Source organism: Schistocerca nitens, chromosome 4, assembly GCF_023898315.1.
Source record: "Schistocerca nitens isolate TAMUIC-IGC-003100 chromosome 4, iqSchNite1.1, whole genome shotgun sequence".
NCBI classification, from domain to species: Eukaryota; Metazoa; Arthropoda; class Insecta; order Orthoptera; family Acrididae; genus Schistocerca; species Schistocerca nitens.
In genome coordinates, this window is record NC_064617.1 from 352,134,466 (window position 1) to 352,156,302 (window position 21,837).

General features: G+C 38.2%; 2 protein-coding genes across 3 annotated transcripts in view; one reads left to right on the forward strand and one right to left on the reverse strand.

The window, feature by feature from the left end:
- Window positions 1–15,709, reverse strand: part of LOC126251642 (integrator complex subunit 5) — a 132,906-nt gene extending 117,197 nt beyond the window's left edge. Inside the window, exons 1-2 of the mRNA XM_049952194.1 lie at window positions 15,639–15,709; window positions 13,775–14,013 (exon numbers count right to left, since the gene is read on the reverse strand). Of these exons, the coding sequence (XP_049808151.1) occupies window positions 13,775–14,011 (237 nt within the window). The 5' untranslated portion in view covers window positions 14,012–14,013; window positions 15,639–15,709. The remainder of the gene's footprint in view (window positions 1–13,774; window positions 14,014–15,638) is intronic.
- Window positions 15,710–15,748: 39 nt separating this feature from the next.
- On the forward strand, window positions 15,749–17,207 carry LOC126251643 (N-alpha-acetyltransferase 10). Of its 2 annotated transcripts, XM_049952197.1 has the most exons (3): window positions 15,791–15,898; window positions 16,136–16,156; window positions 16,238–17,207. In XM_049952197.1, exon 3 carries the CDS (start codon window positions 16,462–16,464, stop codon window positions 17,005–17,007), a length of 546 nt encoding a protein of 181 aa, XP_049808154.1. In that variant the 5' UTR covers window positions 15,791–15,898; window positions 16,136–16,156; window positions 16,238–16,461; the 3' UTR covers window positions 17,008–17,207. The 2 variants fall into 2 exon arrangements, with proteins under 2 accessions (XP_049808153.1, XP_049808154.1); XM_049952196.1 differs by lacking the exon at window positions 16,136–16,156 and having other exon boundaries at window positions 15,749–15,898.
- Window positions 17,208–21,837: the final 4,630 nt, after the last annotated feature.

The window sequence follows — 21,837 nt, forward strand, 5'->3', positions numbered from 1 at the left end:
TGAAATACATCACTTATTCTGCGTATCTGGGATTCAACTCTTTGGTGGTAGGTTTGTGGAGGTAATTCGCGCAAATAATTGGCTGCTGATTTGTGTATCCAATAATGGCGCCCAATAGCAACTGAGATGGCTTCCACAGGATTTACATTAGGTGAATTTGGTTGCCATGACACCAATGTGAGTTCACTATAATGCTCCTCGAACCACTGTAGCATGGTTCTGGGTCTGAGACATGGACAATTGTACTGCTGAAAGATAACCACCATTGGGGAAGACATCAAGCATGAAGGGAAGCAGGTGGTTCCAGCTGCCAGCATATCTTCAATTACTTCCACAAGTCCCATGCAAATGCAGGAGAATGTCTTCCAAAGCACAATACTGCTCCCAGCAGCCTGTGTCCATGGCATGCTGCACATTTTGGGCCGCCATTCACATCAATGATGGAGTTTTTGGAGACGACCATCGACCTAGTGTAGCAAAAATGTGATTCACCCAAAGAGCTGACATATTTCCATTGATCAACAGTCGAATCCTGATGGTCCCGTGCCTACTGCAATCATAACTGACAACATCGTTGGGTCAACATACAGACACATAGGGGTGGTCTGCTGCAGAGCTCCATGTTCAATAATGTACGACAAATGGAGTGCTCCGAAACACTTGCACGTGCACCAGCAATGTTCTCCTTCAGCAGAGATGCCACAGATTGCCACCTATCCTATTTCACAGATCAGACAAGCCTCCAGACCCCATGCTTTGTGAAGAGTCATGGATGTCCAACCATTTAGCATCTAGTGGTAGTTTCACTGTGGTTCAACCTCTTTCCATAACTCCTCATGACAGTAACACATGAACATTCAACCAGCTTCACCGTTTTCGAGATGATCGTTCACAGGCTCTGTGAGATAATAATCTGACATTTGTCAAAGTTGCCTCCTCAATGGATGTCCCCATTGACAGCCTGTATCTTCACTAGGGTGATGCCCCATCCATGTCTGCTCCACTAACATACTTTTGTTACTGCATCATGTGGCTGCAACGCCACCAGGTGGCATCCAACATCGCAGTGGGCAGTGGTAATAATGCTTTGGCTTATCACTGTATGTTCCAAAACACCATGCATAAAAAACAGGATTTTTCTGGGACTTGTACCTTGGGTTCTATTGGTGATAAAAAGGTAGTGTCATGTTTCGGATAGCCCTTGGGCAACAAATCAATTGCATACCCAACAGAACAATCATCTTAATGGAAGTATCCTATAGTACAGGGTCAAAGTTTGAATATTACACATTTCCTCCAGCCTAGGCAGATGGAACAAATTGGTTCAGTTGATTATTTTTGCATTAGATATTGTCTATGGCTCACCTTAATGGACTTATGGAGGCACCATTTGGTTCATGGGCCAATCTCGAACAATGTTGAAAATTTTCTCGATATCTTTATCCGTTTCCGAGATACAGAGGTTAAAACTTACCCTACTTGTACACATAAAATATGTATGTAAAATCGAGTGTGAGATGAAAATGTAATTTATAACGTGACGCAGCATGGAAAAATACACTGTAAAATGTCTCCATTATCATCAGAAGGGTTCTGGGAGCCCCATGTCATACTGAAGCACATGTAAAATTTCTGTGCACATAAAATCCGGTCTGATATGTAAAATTAGTCAAAATGGCTTCAAAATTAGTTTTGTCTTATTTCAGTTCCACATAGGTAAACTATCTAAATTTTACTGACACATAAAAGTGTCTTATGGATGACATACCTTAAAATCCGGTCTGATATGTAAAATTAGTCAAAATGGGTTCAAAATTAGTTTAGTCTTATTTCAGTTCCACATAGGTAAACTATATAAATTTTACTGAGACACAAAAGTGTCTTACGGATGGCATGCCTTGCTTTTGCACAGAAAAGAAGGTAACCAGTGAAAAATACTACTATCGTGGTAGAAAAAAGGTAAATATGGTAATGGGGTACCACCTGCCTCACATTCTACCTTCCTCAGCACCTTTAAAAAAATTTCCCAAAATGTTTGGCACACGAACATAATCGCACTTTTGTATCCTGAAGGAAGGAAACAGTGGCAGTGGGAAAGAGACAGAAAAGTAATAAATATTGGAAGATAATAGACAGTGGTTGTGGTGTAGGAAGAACAAAGGAGACAACTAAAGTGCGAGAGAAAGAGAATGACATAGTGACAAGGGAATGCAGTTGACAGGGACATAACAGTGCTAGGAAAAGACTGAAGGAGACAGTGCCAGAGGGAGAAGAAAAAACCAAAGAGAAAGTGGAAGTAGGTGAGAACCAGAGACAATGAGAGACCGAGTATATCACCATGACAATGAGTAAGAGAGAGACAGTGTCACTGAGGAAAGACAACAGCAGTGGGAAGGAATGAATGAGATAGTTGCAGTAAAAAGGTGACTGTGGCTGTGAGACAGGAGACAGTGACAGTTAGAGAGACACAAAGAGATAATGACAATGAGTTGGGCTAAATGAGTGACTTACAGCTGGGCGAGCTTGTGCAAATGAGAGGTGAGTTGTATGCTAAAAAGAGCATGAATATGTTTGCATGCAAAAATTTTTGGGAAAATTTTTAAAGGTCCTGAGGAAGGTAGAATGGGACAGCTCGTACTCCAGTCTTTAGTCAGAGTCTCCGACAGAAGCATTCTTCCACTGCACAGATAAGAGAGAAAAAAATATTTTGAAGATCAATGTTCAAAATGGTTCAAATGGCTCTGAGCACTATGGGACTTAACTGCTGAGGTCGTCAGTCCCCTAGAACTTAGAACTACTTAAACCTAACTAACCTAAGGATTCGAACCTGCGACCGTAGCGGTCGCACGGTTCCAGACTGTAGCACCTAGAACCACTCGGCCACCCCGGCCGGCAAGATCAATGTCAATCAAAGCATCTAACAGCTGATGCCTATAACAAAGTATTTTCGTTCATGGAACAGGTGAAGGAAATGCGTGCAACACATAAAAGAACAATCAGTGTTCTTTTATGATTGGATATAACAATGTTAGGAAAGTATCAATACAGTGAATATCACACTTTGTAACGAAGTAACAGAAGATCAACATAGGGAATTCTGCTAATGGATTTAATTCTGTGTTAATTTGGCCTTCAGATGCTTCATTCACGCACCTGTAAATTCTTCAATGATGCTTGTTCAACAAAAGTTGAGACAGAAATGAGCATAGGGAAAAGTATGGTGTGAATTTTCTTTGTTACATTGGCTGTATTAATACATTTAAAGTTGAAGTAGGTACAACAGTAACCACATACTGGTTTCCTACTGAATAATTTCCTGAACTTTTCAAAACAAATCCAAGAGAAGTAGTCAAAGGCAGTACTGCACGAGATCTTGCACATCTGCTCACAAGGTTACCAAATCACAAGCATTTATTGAAAAGTCTCAAACCCACACCTGGCAGTCGTGATGATCCGTCATACTCTCTACTTGACAACAGCACCAGCTGTATGGAACAGTACACGTAGTTTTGGATACATTACACTGCTTTCCTTAATTTGTTAAAAATATAGTGCATTTTTAGTTTTCATTTGTTTTGTGACTTCTGCAATCCAAAACTTGTACATTAACTGAATATCTGTGAGGTATTACATTCTCATGGTTTTATCGGCCTGCTACCCAGAAGTTCCTAGAGCGAGATTTTCACTCTGCCGTAGAGTGTGCACTGATATGAAACTTCCTGGCAGATTAAAACTGTGTTCCGGACCGAGACTTGCCTTTCGTGGGCAAGTGTTCTGCCATCTGAGCTACCCAAGAATGCCTCACGCCCCGTCCTCACAGCCTTACTTCTGTCAGTATCGCATCTCTTACCTTCCGAACTTCACAGAAGCTCTCCTGCGAACCTTGCAGAACTAGCACCCCTGGAAGAAAGGATATTGTGGAGACATGGCTTAGTGATAGCCTGTTCCACAAGGTTCGCAGGAGAGCTTCTGTGAAGTTTGGAAGGTAGGAGACAAGATACTGGCAGAAATAAGGCTGTGACGACGGGGCGTGAGTCATGCTTGTGTAGCTCAGATTGTAGAGCACTTGCCTGCGAAAGACAAAAGTCCCGAGTTCGAGTCTTGGTCCAGCATACAGTTTTAATCTGCCAGGAAGTTTCATTCCCAGAAGATATTAACACAACTCATCAGAAGATAAGTATTCACTAATTCTTACTTCATTTCAGTTTAAATGTGTTAGTGCTTTTTTGGTATACTGTGATAAATATAGATTTTGCCATAGATTAGTGAATCTGGCAGAAAAATGTAAGGATTGTGGGTTGGTGTTTCTATCTACATCTACATCTATACTCAGCAAACCACTGTGAATTGGATGGCAGAGGGTACACGCCATTATATCAGTTATTAGGGCCTTTTCCCATTTTATTGACATGTGGAGTGTAGGAAAGCTGACCATTTAAACACCTCTATGTGTGCTGTAATTAATCTAATCTTATCCTCATAGTTACTATGGGAGCAATATGCAGGGGTCTGTGGTATATTCCTTGAGTCACAATTTAAAACCAGGTCTTGAAACTTTGTCACTACCTTCTCGATATAGTTTCTGTCTATATTCGGGAGTTTGGCTGTTCAGTTCTTTCAACATCTTAGTGACACCCTCCAGCAGATCAAACGAACCTGTGACAATTCATGCTGTCCTTCTCAGTAATGTTCAATACACCCTGATAGTCCCACTTGGTATGGGTTCCACACACCTGAGCAATGTTCCAGGATGGATGGCACAAGTGATTTGCAACCAATCTCCTTTGTAGACTGATTGTATTTCTCTAGTATTCTACCAATATACTGAAGCCTGCTACCTGCCTTATCCACAACTGAGCCTACGTGATTGTTACACTTCATACCTCTACCACATGTTACATCCAAGTATTTGTACGAGTTTACAGATTCCAACTGTGGCTCACCAATATTATGTTCATAGGATGCTATTTTCTTTCTTTCTTTCTTTTTTTTTTTAACATTTAAAGCAAGCTGCAAATCATTCCCCATTCTGATATCTTACCAAGCTACATCTGAATATTGGTACAGCTTTTCAGACTTTACTTCATAGTAGAGAACTGCATCATCTGTGAAAACTCTGAGGTTATTATTGCAATTGTAATAATAACCTCAGAGTTCTCACAGATGATGCAGTTCTCTATGATGACCATCTGTGAAAACTCTGAGGTTATTATTACAATTGCAATAATAACCTCAGAGTTTTCACAGACGATGCAGTTCTCTACGATGAAGTAAAGTCTGAAAAGCTGTACCAATATTCAGTTGTAGCTTGATAAGATTTCAGAGTGGGGAATGATTTGCAGCTTGCTTTACAAACTGAATAGCGAGGCACACAAAAAACTCCCCTACAGTACACCTGAAATTACTTCTACATCTGTCAACCACCCTCCACCCAGGATAACATGCTGCATCCACCTACCAAAAATCCTAAATCCAGTCACATGTTTCATCTGATACCCCATACAAGGTGCGTTCCATAAGTAAAATGACCAAATTCATAAAAAAATCATTTATTGAATATATTCATACAAATAAAAATTTTCAAAACAGCACACTCTTGCATCGATACACTTCTGGAGGTGGTGTTTCCATGCCAGGAATGCCTTTTCTGGAATGTCCTTTAGAGCTGATGTAACATGTGCCTGGATGCTTTCAATTGTGTCCCAATGTTTCCGTTTCATGGCTCCTTTTAACTGAGGAAACAAAAAAAAAAAAAAAAGTCAGCGGGAGCCAGGTCAGGACTGTAGGGAGGCTGGGGAACCAATGGGGTCTTGGTCCTGGACAGGAAGTCGTTGACAATGAAGGCACCATGACTCGGCGTGTTGTCGTGGTGAACTTTCCATATGTACTTGATGTCACTTCGGTAGTGCGAGACCCTCCTTTTCAGTCTTTTGAGCACTTCCAAGTAGAAAGCTGAGTTCACTGTAGTTCCGGTAGGTATGAATTCGTGGTGGACAATGCCTCTGATGTCAAAGAAGACAATGAGCATGGTTTTGATCCTCGACTTGCTCATGCATGCCTTCTTGGGATGGTGTGACGATGGGGTGTGCCACTCTGAACTCTGCCTTTTTGTCTCAGGGTCGTACCCAAAAATCCATGACTCATCGCCAGTGATAACTGAGTTTAAAAAAATGAGGATTATTTTCACACATTTCCAACATTTCTCAGCACCGAAGCACTCGCATGTGCTCGGGTTCGTTGGTCAACACTTTTGGGACGAGTTTGGCACACACCTTTCTCATGTTCAAATCTTCGGTCACAATGCGGAAAATGGTTGTTTTTGACATGTTTAGAGTTTGTGCTATCAATTAAAGGCTCAGTCATTTGTCAGAGTTCAAACAACCACGCACACGTGTCACATTTTCGTCGACTTGAGAGTTGATGGCCGTCCACTGCAAGGTTCGTCGGTGATCTCCTCTCAGCCCTCTGTGAACGACTTGTGCCATCAGAAAACTTGTGATTTGGACAAGCAATCAGTCCCAAAGGCATGCTGAAGTAATTGAGACGTTTAGGTAGCGGACTTCCCAAGTTTAATGGAAAATTTGATAGCGTACCGTTGCTCTACAGAATGATCCATTGTGCTATGTTACATAAACTCAAAACAGGGTTGACGGAAATGCACATCCTGACTCTCCAGCAGCTCGCAGCCGAATGAGACAAAGAGCGTTTTGAAGCTAACACTCCCCTCCACTTAGCCCAGCCAGTTACAACACATATTGGTGTACCATTGCGTCAGAAAAAAATTGGTCGCATTACTTATAGAATGCACTCTGAACGATCGTACTTTTGATAAGCAGCATATGCGTGGTACTGAATCAAATCCCTTTCAGAAACATTGCATCTACCTGGCTTCCTTAATCCGTGGCTTTCAGGATGTCACATGAAAAAAGCGCTAGGTGTGTTTCACATGTTCTACATTTTCGAAATCCGTGTTGGTTGGCAGGTCATTCCATTCGAGATACATCTTTATGTTTGAGCTCAGAATATCTTCTAAGATTCTACAACAAATAGATGCTAAGGACATTGGAAGGCACTTTTGTGGATCACTTCTGCCGCCCATCTTGAAAGCAGGTGTGACCTGTTCTTTCTTTCAACTACTGGGCACAGTTTTTTGTTTGAAGGATCAACAACAGGTTACAAAGTACAGAAGGAGCTAACTCAGTTGTGAATTGGGTAAGAATCTAATAGAGATTACCTAGGGGCCTGGGGATTTGTTCAGTTGTAATGTTTTCAGCTGTTTCTTAATGCCATTGACACCAATATCTATTTCACTTATCTTTTCAGTGGTACCAGAATTAAGTTGGGGCAATATTCCTGGGTTTTTCTCTGTAAAGGAACATTTGAAGACAGACTTAAGCATTTCTGCTTTCATTTTATTACTCTCAGCTTCAGTTCCAGTCTCGTCCATGGGGGACACTGAGTTCAGTGCTGCTAACAGCCTTTACATGTGACCACAATTTCTTTGGGTTTGTGAAAGATCATCTGACAATAATCTGCTACAGAATTCACTGAAGGCTTCATCTATTGCTCTATTGACTGCCAAACATGTTTCATTCAGCATCCCTCTATCTACAGCCCTATGATTTGTTTTATGCTTTTCACGCAGTAGTCTGTGTTTCTTTCCCCCCCCCCCCCCCCTCTAGTTACTGTATACCATGGACAGTTTCTCCCATTATGAACTGTTCTATTGGGTTCATATCCATCCAGTGCATGGTCAACTACTCTTTTAAACTTAAGCCATATAATCTCTAAATGTTCCTGTCAGCTAAAGGTTTCCAGTTCCTCACTGAGGTATGACAATATTATTTCTCTGTCTAGTTTGCTGAACACGTAAATCTTTCTGCTTGTTTTAGTTATCCTGTGTGTTTTGGTATTCCTTGTTGCTATAACTGTGTTATGCTTACTGATACTAGTTCCAATGTGGACTACCTCAAATATTCAGATCTGTTTGTGGCAAAAAGATCTAACGTGTTTCCATCATGAGTGTGGTTCTAAACTATCTGTTCTAGGTAGTTTTCGGAAAAGGCATTTAGCAAAAATAGGATCAAATGGTTCACCTGAAGCAATGTATTAAAAATGTCAGCCCACAAAACTTCAAACAATTAAACATAATACTAATACCTTTTACTGAAATTAACAGAGTTATAGAAGTTCTAAAAAACAAAAGCTCAGATGGTACTGACGGAATTTCAAACACAAGTCTGATGAATTGTTCTAACTTAATATATAATTCCCTTAGTGATACATGTAATGAATAACTGACACAGAGAATTTTTCCAGACAGATTAAAATATTAAGAACAATGGCAAGAAAAATTTAAATAACGTCGCTCTTTCAGTAAATACTACAGGCCTTAAATAATAAAATATCATCAGTTGGTATTTTTTGTGATCTTTCCAAGTTTCTTGATTGCACAGATCATGTTGTTCTCTTAGAAGAACTAAGTTTTATGGAATTGATGGCTTTAAAAGCAACTTGTTTGAATCATAATTAACAAACAGAATGCCAAAAGTTGCACTGAATAATTCAAACAAAGTTTGAAAGAGAAAAAATTTTAGTAACTGTGGAGAAATCATGAAGGACATCCCACGGGGTTCAATTTCAGGTCCACTCCTATTCTTTAAATATGTGAATTACCTTCCACATTTATGAAACGGAACTGGTGCTTTTACTGATGATACTAGTGCTATGATAAACCCAATTATAAAGAAAGCAACTGAAGAGATTCTTAGTGGTGTTACTCATAGAATTATTTTGTAATTCAATAACTTTTGAGAAAACACCTACATTAATTTCCATACAACTAACAGAGTCATACCAACAATTGACAAAGAGCAGCCAGCAAACAGGGTAGAATGCTCCAAATTTTTGGGTGTACATACTGATGAAAACTTTACCTGGAAGAAGCATCTTTCTGAGTCCCTAAACATGCTCAGCTACTTCTGCCCTTCGCATAAATGCTAGTCTTGGGGACAAACAAATCAATCTCCTAATATTAATGAATAATTTTCTGGGGTAGCTCAGAATGAAAGTATTAACTGCACAAAAGTAAGCAGTAAGAATAATATGTGGTGTTCGCCAACGGCCATCTTACAGGTACCTCTTTGAGGTGTTAGGTACTGTAACTGTACCATCCCAACATAATAGTCGCAAATAAAATTCATCATAAATTAACCATCACAATTTGAGAATCATAATGATGTCCATGTCCACAACATTACAGGAAAAAATGACCTCTATTACCCATTATTAAAAATGTCAGAGGCTAACAACAAAAATTTTTGATCTTTACCCAATAACATAATGTGTGACAGATAGCAAAGCAAGTTTTAAATGTAACCTAAAATAATTTCTTCTGGATAAGTCCTTTTCTATTCCATGGACAAAATTTCATTTAAAAACTAGTATAATGTAAAATGACTAGTTTTAAGTGTAGCTGCCTGAGTAAGACGGAAAAATAAAATGTTGATTAAATATATATATTATCATGTATACACATTCTGTAAATTGCCTCATTCCACACAATTTCAATAAAAAAAACTCATTCATATGCTCAATGGAATATATAACTAACCAACTAACACAAGTTTTGAAAGCATCCTTTAAGAAGAGGTCACAATAAATTTTCATAAAAACAAGTGTTACAGTTACTTTCTAGGCCTTCTTGTAAATACCAGCCATATGGATCAGTTTAATGAAATCAAAAAATGTCAAAATAATTGTACATTTTAATAATGCGTGCACAAAATGACACTAATGACAAACTAACCTGTTGTCAAAGCAGAGTTATATACCTGAACCACTAATAGAATTTTTCAAAGAAACTTTATGCTTCCCTCAAACACAAAAATGGCATTAATAAATTTTAGTAGTTCTGCATTAGTGAAGAGGTGTTCAACATGATTGCACTAACTGCTGTGGTTGTCCTCTATCTGAGTAATATGAACACTATTAAATAATAACTATGACAATTTAAGTAGACTGATTATTCTGTCACTGAATGAATTAAGACTAAAGACCTTCTGTTTGCCACTGATCACATACAATGAAACAGGATTCACTACATAAATAACAGACACAGTCAGGAGAACAATTTCATACTTGTAACTGAAGACACAAATTGTAGTTGTTCAACAGAATAATTTATTTAGTAAATTGTTTCTAGGGTTTAAAAAAAAAAAAAAAAAAAAAAAAAAAAAAAAAAAGCAGACAGTTCATTAAATAGATGCATACTGTATGACATTTATCTGTTGCTGAAACTTAAAATAGCAGAAAGAAAATGAAATTCCACATTTAAAATTTATTTAGGCAAGGGAATACAGTTATGTCATTGTTTGACTGTTCCACAGATTCATAAATAGCAGCTATTGATATTAGTGGCCCCAATACCGAAAAACAATTAAGACTACTCAATGAGAAGAAGATACCAGGGACTGGCGGAATTCCAGTTAGATTTTACACTGAATACATTGTGGGATTAGCTCCTTTCCTAGGTCATGTTTATTGAAAATCTCCTGTGCAATGAATGGTCCTGCATGACTGGAAAAAGAGTACAGGGCACTCCTGCTTACAAAATTAGTATAAGACCAAATGTATGGAACTGCAGATAAATATTCCTGACATCTTTAATTTGTCCATTTCATATGGAATGCGTCAATTGTGATTGCATTATAAATTTATGTAATAATTTTTTCTGATTCAGTTATTTTTCTACTCATACTTAATTACCTTGATGTGTTTCAGCAGCTTGCTCCCTTTTTTGCTAATATTTAATTAGCAACTTATTTTGGCAGCTGTCTGTCACAGAATCCCAGAGCATATTCTGAACTCAAACATTATGAAGTTTCTGGTGGAAAACAAGCTTCTCTTAAAGAATCAACACAGATTCAGGAAAAGGCACTCATATGAAACACACCATATAGAGGTATAAGTCTTTTTGTTGTGTCTGTCTGTAACTCAACATCAGCCCCTGTATGGTGAGTAAACAGTCTATCCTTTCCATAACATTTTTGTTATACCATCCTTGATTTTCCATTGTTTGATCATGTGAAACACAGTTTGCCTTATTCGTATGCAACATCTCACAAGCAATATATGTAAGTAAACAGGTGGATTCTACCTTCTTAGATTTAGAAAAGCCATTGGACACTATACCACATAGTCAACCACTAGCCAAAGTATGATCCAATGATATATCTTGCCAAGTATGTAACTGGATGGATAAATATTTAACGAACACAAAGAAAAGTTATACTAGACAACGAACGATCTACGGAAATGAAAGTAACAAAGGTTGTTCTCCATGGGAGCATAAGAGGACATCTGATGTTCTCAATATAAATTAAGAATTTATAAGAAAGGATAAGCCACACTATAAGATTGTTTGATGATGATGTCGTTTCTACAGTTAGGCATCGTCATTGACTGTCCATATGGAAACAGAGAAAAACATGGACAAAACTTGCGCTTACAGTAGTGACAATGTTCTTTAAATGTGGATGAAAGTATGAAAATGCCTATAACAGACAGAAAGAACCCAACAGTACTGGATTACAAGATTAGTGGTGAACATTTTGAGCACATCATAAAACAATGTGCAGTCCTAAAACATTTGACCGCACTCTGACCAACGCATAGCCACGAAACACCATCAAGAAGGTGCTGACTCACACGCCAATGGAAAGGGCAGGCAGTGCCACACCTCCAGGAAGACAGTTCAGCGCCCTTACCAGCTGCCCATCCTTGGTCGGGGCCCGTTTGGTCAGAGACTTCAAGAGCATCAGTACTGTGTAATGACAATACTTAATCTGTGTTCTGTGAGTATTAATAGTCTGTCAAAGTAATTGCATTTATGAGGCACAGGAATCACATCAAACCACCTCATAACAAGAAGATAAATTTTGTTTCTTCCCTTTTCAGAAATAAAGTGTTCTATTAATATCCAAGTGTTATGTACAGATCATTTTGGATTCCTGCCCCCAGCCATTGCAACTTCTCTCCTTCCTTGTATGTGTTTGTGCCGACACCAAAAGTAGCCAACACAACACAGCATTTAGAAGGCAGACTAAGAGGAGAGAAAAATGGAATGAACATGTAAAATCAGTATTAGGGAAAGTGAATGGAAGTTCTGTTGGAAGGATTCTGGAAAACTGCAGTGAATCTGCAATTGAAATTGCACAGGAGACACTAGTTTGTCAAATTCTAGAGCACTATTCCCACATTTGGAGCCTTTATCAAGGCGGCATGACAATTGATATCGAACAAATTCGGACATACACTGCAAGGATTGTAACAGGTCTATGAAGACCATACACAATTGCAACAGAAAAAAATGTTAAAATGTGTGTGAAATCTTATGGGACTTAACTGCTAAGGTCATCAGTCCTTAAGCCTACACACTACTTAACCTAAATTATCCTAAGGACAAACACACACACCCATGCCCGAGGGAGGACTCGAACCTCCGCCGGAACCAGCCGCATGCAACAGAAAGACGCAGGGGACTTCAATCGAAATCCTTGGAAGAAAGAAGCCACTATTTTTGCAAAACCCTGGTGAATAAATTTAGAGAACCATTATTCAAAAAAGGCTGTATAATCACCATGCTGCCACCATTTTATATCTTTAGTAGGGATCATGTGAATATGAAAAGAGAGGCATATATACAGTTACTGGCGAATTACCAGAGACTGCGATACCGCCCATCTGCTTTGACCAATGACATTATCACCATATCAAAAACCCCTATTTCAATTAAACCCAATGCAGTTAGTGGGGCAAGCATGTGTTTTGGGCGGGGACGAACAAAGAATTCAATAACAAAAACAACATTACTGTACATGTTGCAACACACTGCAAAAAATTAAACACACGAAACTGCCAAAAAATAAAACCTAATAAAACCATACAAAGCACATCATAAGGTAATGGTATGCCAGACTTCAGTTAATCTATACAGCTCACCCTAGACCACAATACATACAACTAAAAAAGCTGGTACCCCAAATTCTCGTAAACCTCAATAGTTCAACCCAAGACCGGAATAATCTTTTCTGCCTATATTTTGCTTTTGCTATATGTGGGACAGAGTTACTATTACATTTACTATTTCAAATAATAAATAGCAATGAAGTATACATAGCAGTACAATATTGAATTCATGTAACCTATATAGCTAAACCCTAGGTCATATTACCATTAACGCCCCCTCTCCCCCACGAGTACAAATCCGGTATCCCAATCTCCAGTAAACATATATAGCTCAACCCTAGACCGGGATACTAATTATAAAAGCCAGATCCCAATCTTCAGTTAACCTATTCAGCTCAACCCTAGCCCAGATACCAATATACCCCAACCACAAGTACAAAAGCTGGTGTCCCAAACATTTCACTTTAACTCCGCAACAAACTGACTTACAGTACCCTACAACCAAGTATACCCATTATTTTTTGCTCACCCAATATGTGAATGGAATGGATAAGAAATCAAACAGTGATACGATTTACCCTTGGTCATCCACCGTACATTTGTTTGCAGAGTATATATGTAGGTGTAGAAAATCTATGTTTTTGTGTGGTGATTATACGTTTACAGCAACATTTGCAAATGCATACACAATGCAGTACTCATTTCTCTATGCAAATTAGGATGTGCTAAGTATGCCTTACATACACAGGATAACAGAAAATGATTACAAGGAAAACACACAGTAGTATAAATGGTGTTCTCCTACCTTCTGCCCTGCTGCAGTTTCACTCATGTATTTGGAAACTGAACCTTCAAATAATGTACAAAAGTATTCAAGCACAGCATCCCTTGTAGCTGGTAGAGTCTTCAGTAATGACAGTGCTCTGCGTGCAAGTTCTAATGGGTTTGTCTTCACTGACCTGGTTGCTCCTGCAAGGAATGCTCGCAGTTCACTGAGCAGGTCATGAGACGGTACAGCTTTGATAACACTTGTCCCAGCCATACCTGTAAAAAATTTAACATTAGTTTGGTCTCATCATAACACATTACTATTTACATTCTTTCCTTTGTCCCTTTGTAGGCACTAAATATTGCTTCACTTGATGAAGGTTAGCTACACCTTATTCACAAACTGCCACGAATAACAGAATTTGGAGTTGTATCTTGTACTTTATTTAGTTTTAAGTAAATACAGGGCTCCTGATTAACTATTTTGTGAGATAAAACCTTCATTGTGCTATCTGATGGGAGGTTGTGAAATGTGAGAGCCCCAGCTACTACTGTGTCACTCATTTTCAAACAAAATCTGGCAAAACTGAAAGCAGACATAAAAAGAAAGATGTCTTTTGAATGCAACTATGTTACACTGCTGCACAGTTTAACCGATAAAACTGGCAAACTTTTAAACAAATTCTGTTGTTTGTTACAAGTCTTTTAACTTCGTTGTAATGCTGAGCTCCATAGCTGACTAACACTAACACTGATGATTAATGAAAACCACCCTAGCTACATTAACACTCATTTCTTGTGCCACAACCAGTTTCGTTCTTTCAGAACAACATCAGGTTGCCGAGTTGCATCAGTATCATGACATAAAAGGTGTAGTTGTTATATGTGACATTAATGACAAAATCGGGAAATGATTGTGACGTAAACATTCTGCTGACCGCCTGCCAAGCAGTAAGTGCATGCAACATGGCATTTGTACTAAAATTAAGATACACAGCAATGTTTAAGTGATCATCGTTTCCCTGATTTTGTCACATATAACAACCATATCTTTTATATTACGGTACAATATTAGCACAACTCGGTAACCTATGTTCTAAAAGAACGAAACCAGTTGTGATACATTAAATGTGTTTTAATACAGCTGTAATGGTTTCCTTGAATCATTACAATTATTTTAACTGCAGCTCATTTTACAAGTTGGTAAAGCAACAGGCCTAATGTATGTACGAGCACAAAGTGAACATATCTACTGTACATATGATAAATACATACAAGTTAAAATAACTTGAAAAGTTTGTTTTAATGTGTTGCAGCTATTACGGGAATGGTTGTTCCTGGCAGAAAATGAGAGTGTGTTTTCATCTGCAGTGCCTACAGTTTAATGAAGTTATCGAATTTCATTTCTGTGTTCATACCGAATTTCATTTCTGTGTTCACATAGCTTGGCTTAGAGTAACAAGATTATTTATCACAGTTCTCCCAATGGAACGTGATGCTTGAAAATACAAACTACGAAATCCTAATTTTGGGTGTGATACAGTCGAGCATCAACACCGTCAAATTTTCTACTACTCTGAAAATAATTCCCCTCTTAAATTGTTCAAAACATAACAATGGTGTTATTACATGTTTTCTAATAAAGTTCCTAAAAATGGAAATGAGTGGATCTTCTTACTTGTTTTTTCTGTTACAATTTAAATAAATGTCTTTCAATTGCGATAACTGTAATAGTTAAGAAAAAGCATTTTTTTTAGTACAGTTGGCAAAAATTCATAGAATTGACAAAACAGTTAAATAGCACTGCAGAGACAAACACTCTATCTTCGACAGGTACTTTTAAATGAAATCTATCTAATTATACTTCTTCTTTATGTTGATTTATTTAAAAAGATACACACCTGTTACTTCAAATGCAACATTGAAGTCCGGTCCGCAAATAAACACAAACAGCTCCAACTACTCGTTTTATCGACAATATTATTATCGACCAGTCGACATATAAGCTTCGCGCGGTCGAATGATAGTCGTTTGTTGAGTCGTTTATGATGATAATGTGACTCTTTGAACGATCAGTTTGCGATGATTGCGTAGGGTAAAGACAGGTGCAGTGGTGCTTTTCTTGTACTGTGATAACTTTTGCCAGAAATCTTTTGAAGAGGTAGTTTCCCATTCCTTTAGACATTATTACTTTTCTAATCTAACAGCTGTTTTCTATGTAATCAAAATGGCGTGTTTGCTGTGATGAGTGCATGCTCCTCATTCGACTGGGTGTTATGATTCAAATAAGCATTTTTTAAATATTTACAAAAGGAGTGATTTATAGAAATTAGTTTTTCTGTTACTATGAAGGAGTTGTTACTAGCAATATTCTCTCTGATCTCGTCCTTGTTGTTAGTGTTGTTGATTGTCGTTATAGGTGAGGGCTGTTTTGTTTGTATGACTTCGTGTTCCTTATATATCAAACGATGTCAAATGACCAATACCATCTCGGTTACAGGTTGGTACTTCGTGTGGAAACTCTTTCTGTCGCGGTTCCGTTTTGTAAGGGAATTGCTTGGTGGTATGAACGAACCTCCACAACCTCCTCCTGAACAAAGGCCTGACCGACCAAGAAGAAAATACAGGAAAGAGTGATCGCATTTTCTCATCCAGACGACTCCGAACTGTTGCCCTGAACTGTGTAAAATTTGTAATTGAAGGATACATTTAAAAATAATCAAAATGAATATACGATGCGCGAAACCTGAAGACCTGATGAACATGCAGCATTGTAATTTATTGTGTCTGCCAGAGAATTATCAAATGAAATATTACTTTTATCATGGTTTGTCATGGCCTCAACTAAGTTACGTAGCAGAAGACGAAAAGGGGCAGATTGTAGGTTACGTGCTCGCTAAAATGGAAGAAGATAGTGAAGACAATCCTCATGGTCATATTACGTCGTTAGCGGTAAAACGTTCCCATCGAAGACTAGGTCTGGCTCAGAAATTAATGGACCAGGCATCAAGAGCAATGGTTGAGTGCTTTAACGCGAAGTATGTATCATTACACGTCAGGAAAAGTAACAGAGCTGCCCTAAATCTTTATACGACGACGCTCAAATTCACAATTTCTGAAATTGAACCCAAGTACTATGCCGATGGCGAAGATGCGTACGCTATGAAGAGGGATTTATCGTTATTTGCAGCCCAGATGCCTTCGTGTGATACAAACACAACCATTGACACAAAAAATGTTGATGATAAAGTTTTGTCAGAAAGATTGTGATATCATTTCTGGGTCATTTGGTGAAAACTTGTTGCAGTACTTAAGTGGAAGCTGGAACATTTCTTGTTCCTATTCAGTGGAAGTGTTTTACTAATTATATGAGTTAATACTACTAAGGAGAAGTTCTAGTATTTTAATCTGTATTACTTGTAATCATGATCTGTGCAGTTTTTGGAAAAATACAGTTCTGTCAAAAATAACTAATGGATTCAATGATCAATGGTTGTGACATACCCCATACTCATATCTTACAATTGATCATTTTATTTACATGTTAGCAGATTTGAATGTGATGTTCATAGCCATTATTGCAATTTTGCCCATGTTGTAATGAAATTATATCACCTGTTATAATTTTAATTCGCCACGCTTTGGTCTCTCAGTTCTAAATTGCAAATATATTCTTTTTGTATGTGTGATTATACATAACCCAGCCCCGTCTCAATGGTAGTTGGGGGGGGGGGGGTGGTTATACCTACTGAGAGAGAAAAATGGCCACTGGCAGGGAAGTAACCTCCATCATGGTTTGGTTGAGTTTGTACTGAAAGTGACGAAAACAAACGAAAGGGCATTTGCCATCATTCCAAATCTTTCTTTGTTATATGGCATTGTTAGTATGTTGGCTGTATATATTTTATATGTCCTCATCTATACTCTGCAAACCATTGTGGGATGCATGTTGACATAAGTAGGCTTTGTTGGTGCCTACCTTAAAGTGTCTGTGACAGTTCAGTTCTTGAGCATAACTGTGATGCTTTGCTTGGGTCATAACAAAATTGTCCATTTGTGTTGCCTTTCTTTATTTGTGTACAGTATATCCTGTTAGTCTGTATTGGTATCGGTCCTTCAAACATGAGCAATATACTACGGTGGATTCCATTAGTGTTGTGCAAGCAATCTCCTTTGTAGGCTGATTGCATGTCCCATGTATTCGAACAATGTCCGCTGCTGTACCTGTGATGTAGCCCGTGCAATCATTTTATTTCATGTACTTATTAATAGTACACTAAGATATTTTTATGAGTTGATGGCTTCCAACTGTGACTCATTGATATTGTCATAGGATGCTATGATTTTTCATTTTGCAAAGTGCAAGATTTTACATTTCTGAGCATTTTAAGTAACCTCTCAGTCTTTGCCCTACTTCCGAAATTTTATCAAGATCTGACTGAATGTTTGTGCAGCTTTTTAGATAATACTTCATTGTAGATAACTGCATCATCTTCAAAAAGCCTTTGGTTACTATTAGTTACAACATCATCAATATACAACATTAAGAACAGTAAGGGTCCAACACATTTCCTTAGGGCGTAATTGAAATGATTTCATCTGTCGATGTCACTCCGTCGAAGGTAACCTGCTGTGTCCACTGTAATAAAAACCCTCAATTCAGTCAGAAATCTTACTTTCAATAATAACCATAGGTGCAGTACTGAAGCAATTGCTTTTCAAAAGCCAATAAGTTCTGCATACACCTTGACTGCCTTGATCTAGTGTTTTCTGGATGTCACGAGAAAAGTGCAGACTGTTTTTTACATAATAGAAGTTTTCGGAATCCATGCTAGCTGGCATGAAAGAGGTCATTCTGTTCAAGATATCTTATTATTTTAGCTCAGAATATGTTCTAAAGTTTCATGACAAATGTATGTTGAGGATATTGGACAGTTTTGTGAATCACTTCCCCTACTCTTCTTGTACAGGCATGTGACACGTGCTCTCTTCCAACCATTGACATGGTTGTTTGTTCGAGGGATCTGCAATGTTGTACAGTTAAGAGGGTCTAACTAGAGCTTTGTACAGTTTTAAGACTTTCAGCTGTTTGAAACTTCCTAGCAGATTAAAACTGTGCCAGACCAAGACTCGAACTCGGGACCTTTGCCTTTCGCGGGCACTTCATATCAGCGCACACTCCACTGCAGAGAGAAAATCTCATTCTGGTTTCAGCTGTTTCTTGACACCATTGTCACTATTTGCTTCACTCTTCTTTGCAGCGGTGCAAGAATTAATTGGAAAAGTCCTGAATTTTTCTTTGTAAAGAAAAAGAACTGCTGCATTGGACAAACGACATCGTCTGATCCGTGTTCAGTGGATACATCAATTTTCTGGGTTCAGTAAGAGCTCCTCTGTAAATACTCTGGCGTTTCTACCATATGCACTCTGTTTTCTTGTGGAACAAGTATTAAGAAACAGGATTTACATTCTGAGAGCATGAGGTTCATTTGGCCAGTCAGCTTTGTTTTCTGTAATTTCCCTTAACCCTCCCGTTACCAAGCTTTTTCACACCTCTATTTTACCAAGCGGAGTATTTGGACTACCCCAAAAGAGTTTTGTGTTTTATTGTAATATTTGTTCTCAGATTTCGTTATTTCCATTGAATGGGTTTATTTAGTATTGAAAAAATGCTTTTCAGGTAATTAGAAGTATTTAATCAGAACACAGATACAAAGTACAAAAAAAAAAAAAATTATATTTTTCACTAAATTCAGTACTCAACGAACAGAACATTAATAATCTATGTACCTCAACAGTCACTGCAGTAAAATAACACAGGACTTTTTTCAACTTTTCAGTCAAGTACATTTTTGCACTGCTTGCACTTCACAGTAACAGTTTCTTCTCTGTGTATATTACAAACAGGTTTCTTGCACGTTACACACAGAATCTTGTTTTCCGATCTTCGTCTCTTGCAATCTTGACATCGTTGTGGCTTTGATAACTTGGAACACTGGGTCTGGATCACTGCTGTAGGAATTGCAATACCACGAGCTTTCACTGCATCTTGTACATCTTTATGAAGGCCGTTAATATTTTTGGCTCTTTCTTCCATGTTGCCTTTGCTGAGTCCAAATGCCAGTTCAGTCGTGAAGAGTTTACGTCGGCTTTGGTTGTTCTTCTGCCATTCAGGAAATCTTTGAGTGTACAGAATATATGCATTCAGTACTGCAATATGTATCGTTTCCATGAAGATTCTTAGTGGTCACCGCCTCGTTCCTCTAACACAACCGTATTCTCTTGTCATTTTGTCACCATTATCTACAGCACCTTTGGTTTTGTTGTAGTGCAGTGTGATTTTGGGTTTGTGTTCACTTTCTTCACCACTCACTTGTCTCTCATTATGCTGATTAGAGAGTAGTATTACTGCCTTTCCCAAAGTAGTATTACTGCCTTTCCCATCCTTGGAACATAGGAAACTAGGGGTCAAGTCATTTGTGAAACCAAACATTGAAGAGTGAACTTTTTTCTTTCTGTTTGGAAAGAATTCCTTCGGAATCTCTTTCTTATTGGAATGCAGCCAATGTCGTGTTTCATTTTAGTAGTTCAGCAGCCAATGGAATAGTAGTGAAAAAAAATTATCAGTTGTTACACCCTGGCCATTATTCAGAAAGGATTCCATCAGATCCAAAACTACACTCTGTCGTTGATTCACTTCACGGGTATTTTCCACCATTCCTGTGTAAATTTGGATCTGTAATAAGTAAGATGTCTTCACATCAGCACTAACCCAAATTTTAATTGTATACTTGCCAGGCTTGCTCTTTGTACAAACCCTAAAATGGCGGTTTCCTCCGTACGTTTCTAATCGTTCATCAGTAGTCACGTATTCTTAAGGATAGAAGTTCTTCCACAAGTTAGACTGAAATTTGTCAAACACTACCCTGATGGCTTGTAGCTTGTCCTTGGTTTTTCCAATTCTCTGTTGTCAAATCGCAAGAATTTCAGTATAAACAAAAATCGGTTTCTTGACTTGGCAGCAGAAAAGAATGGCTGCCGAATGGCAACATTACCTCCCCACAGATCGGAAGCACTTGTGTGATGTCAATGAATTCGACCAGCTCCTATTAGAATTGGTAATACAGTGTACACTTCAGTTGTATTTATACCTCCATGTTATTTTGTTCAAAGAATGAGCTGCACTCCACAAAGAAATTACTCGTTTGGCTTCCCTGTTCGTTTCTTCTACAATGATGCTCACGATTTCTGGTGAGATAAATAATAAAAATGACTCTGTTATTGTTTTGATTGTTTTTCCATCATTCACTGGGCCAGGTGTCATGTTAAAAATGTTGCGACATCGATGCCGCCTACCTTCTGGTGGTTCACTACAAAATTGTAGTCCACTTCTAGAAACAAACAAATCTCCAGTGTCTTCTTCATCTTCTTCTTCTCCTTCTTCTTCTTCTTCTTCTACTTGTTCACGTGAATGTGTAATGTCTTCTGATATTTCATCAGCAGCTTCATCTGATGCTATGATATGGTCTTTGTCAAGAGGTTCCATATACAGATTCAGTTCATTATAAATGTCCCATTCATTTTCATAGTCACTGCCATCAGAATTGTATAGAATTTCCATGATCTCTTCGCTAGAAAGTCCTTTGGACATCCTTACTTGCAGCTGAAATACTGACTCGTGTAATGTCAGCTCAACAGTGAACGTCAAATTCAACTCAACAATAGTAACCAGCAACAATTATAAAACATTGAATCTATGGCAAAACTCAACAAAGAAGATATATGACAGATATATTTCCCAAAACCTTCTTTTTCTACAAATAAGAAAATAAGACATTTCATACCAAGCGGGTTAGTCTCACAATTCCACCAATAAATGACTTCAATAACAATGATAAAGCCAAAAAAATCAGACAGTCGTGAGTGTGAATTCAGCGTCAGTCATTTTAGTACAAAGTCATGAAACCATAGGCATGTGGCCCTCCAGATAACATTATTATAGGGAAAAAAATCAACTTGGGGTAGTCAGAATACCCTGCTGGGTAACGCAAGGTTTAATGACCTAAGGAAGGGTTTATTTTGAAAGACGTGGCTAATTTT

Bases quoted from the DNA above. Each gene is read 5' to 3' on its own strand.
- LOC126251643 (XM_049952196.1), top strand. From the start codon at position 16,462: ATGAATATACGATGCGCGAAACCTGAAGACCTGATGAACATGCAGCAT.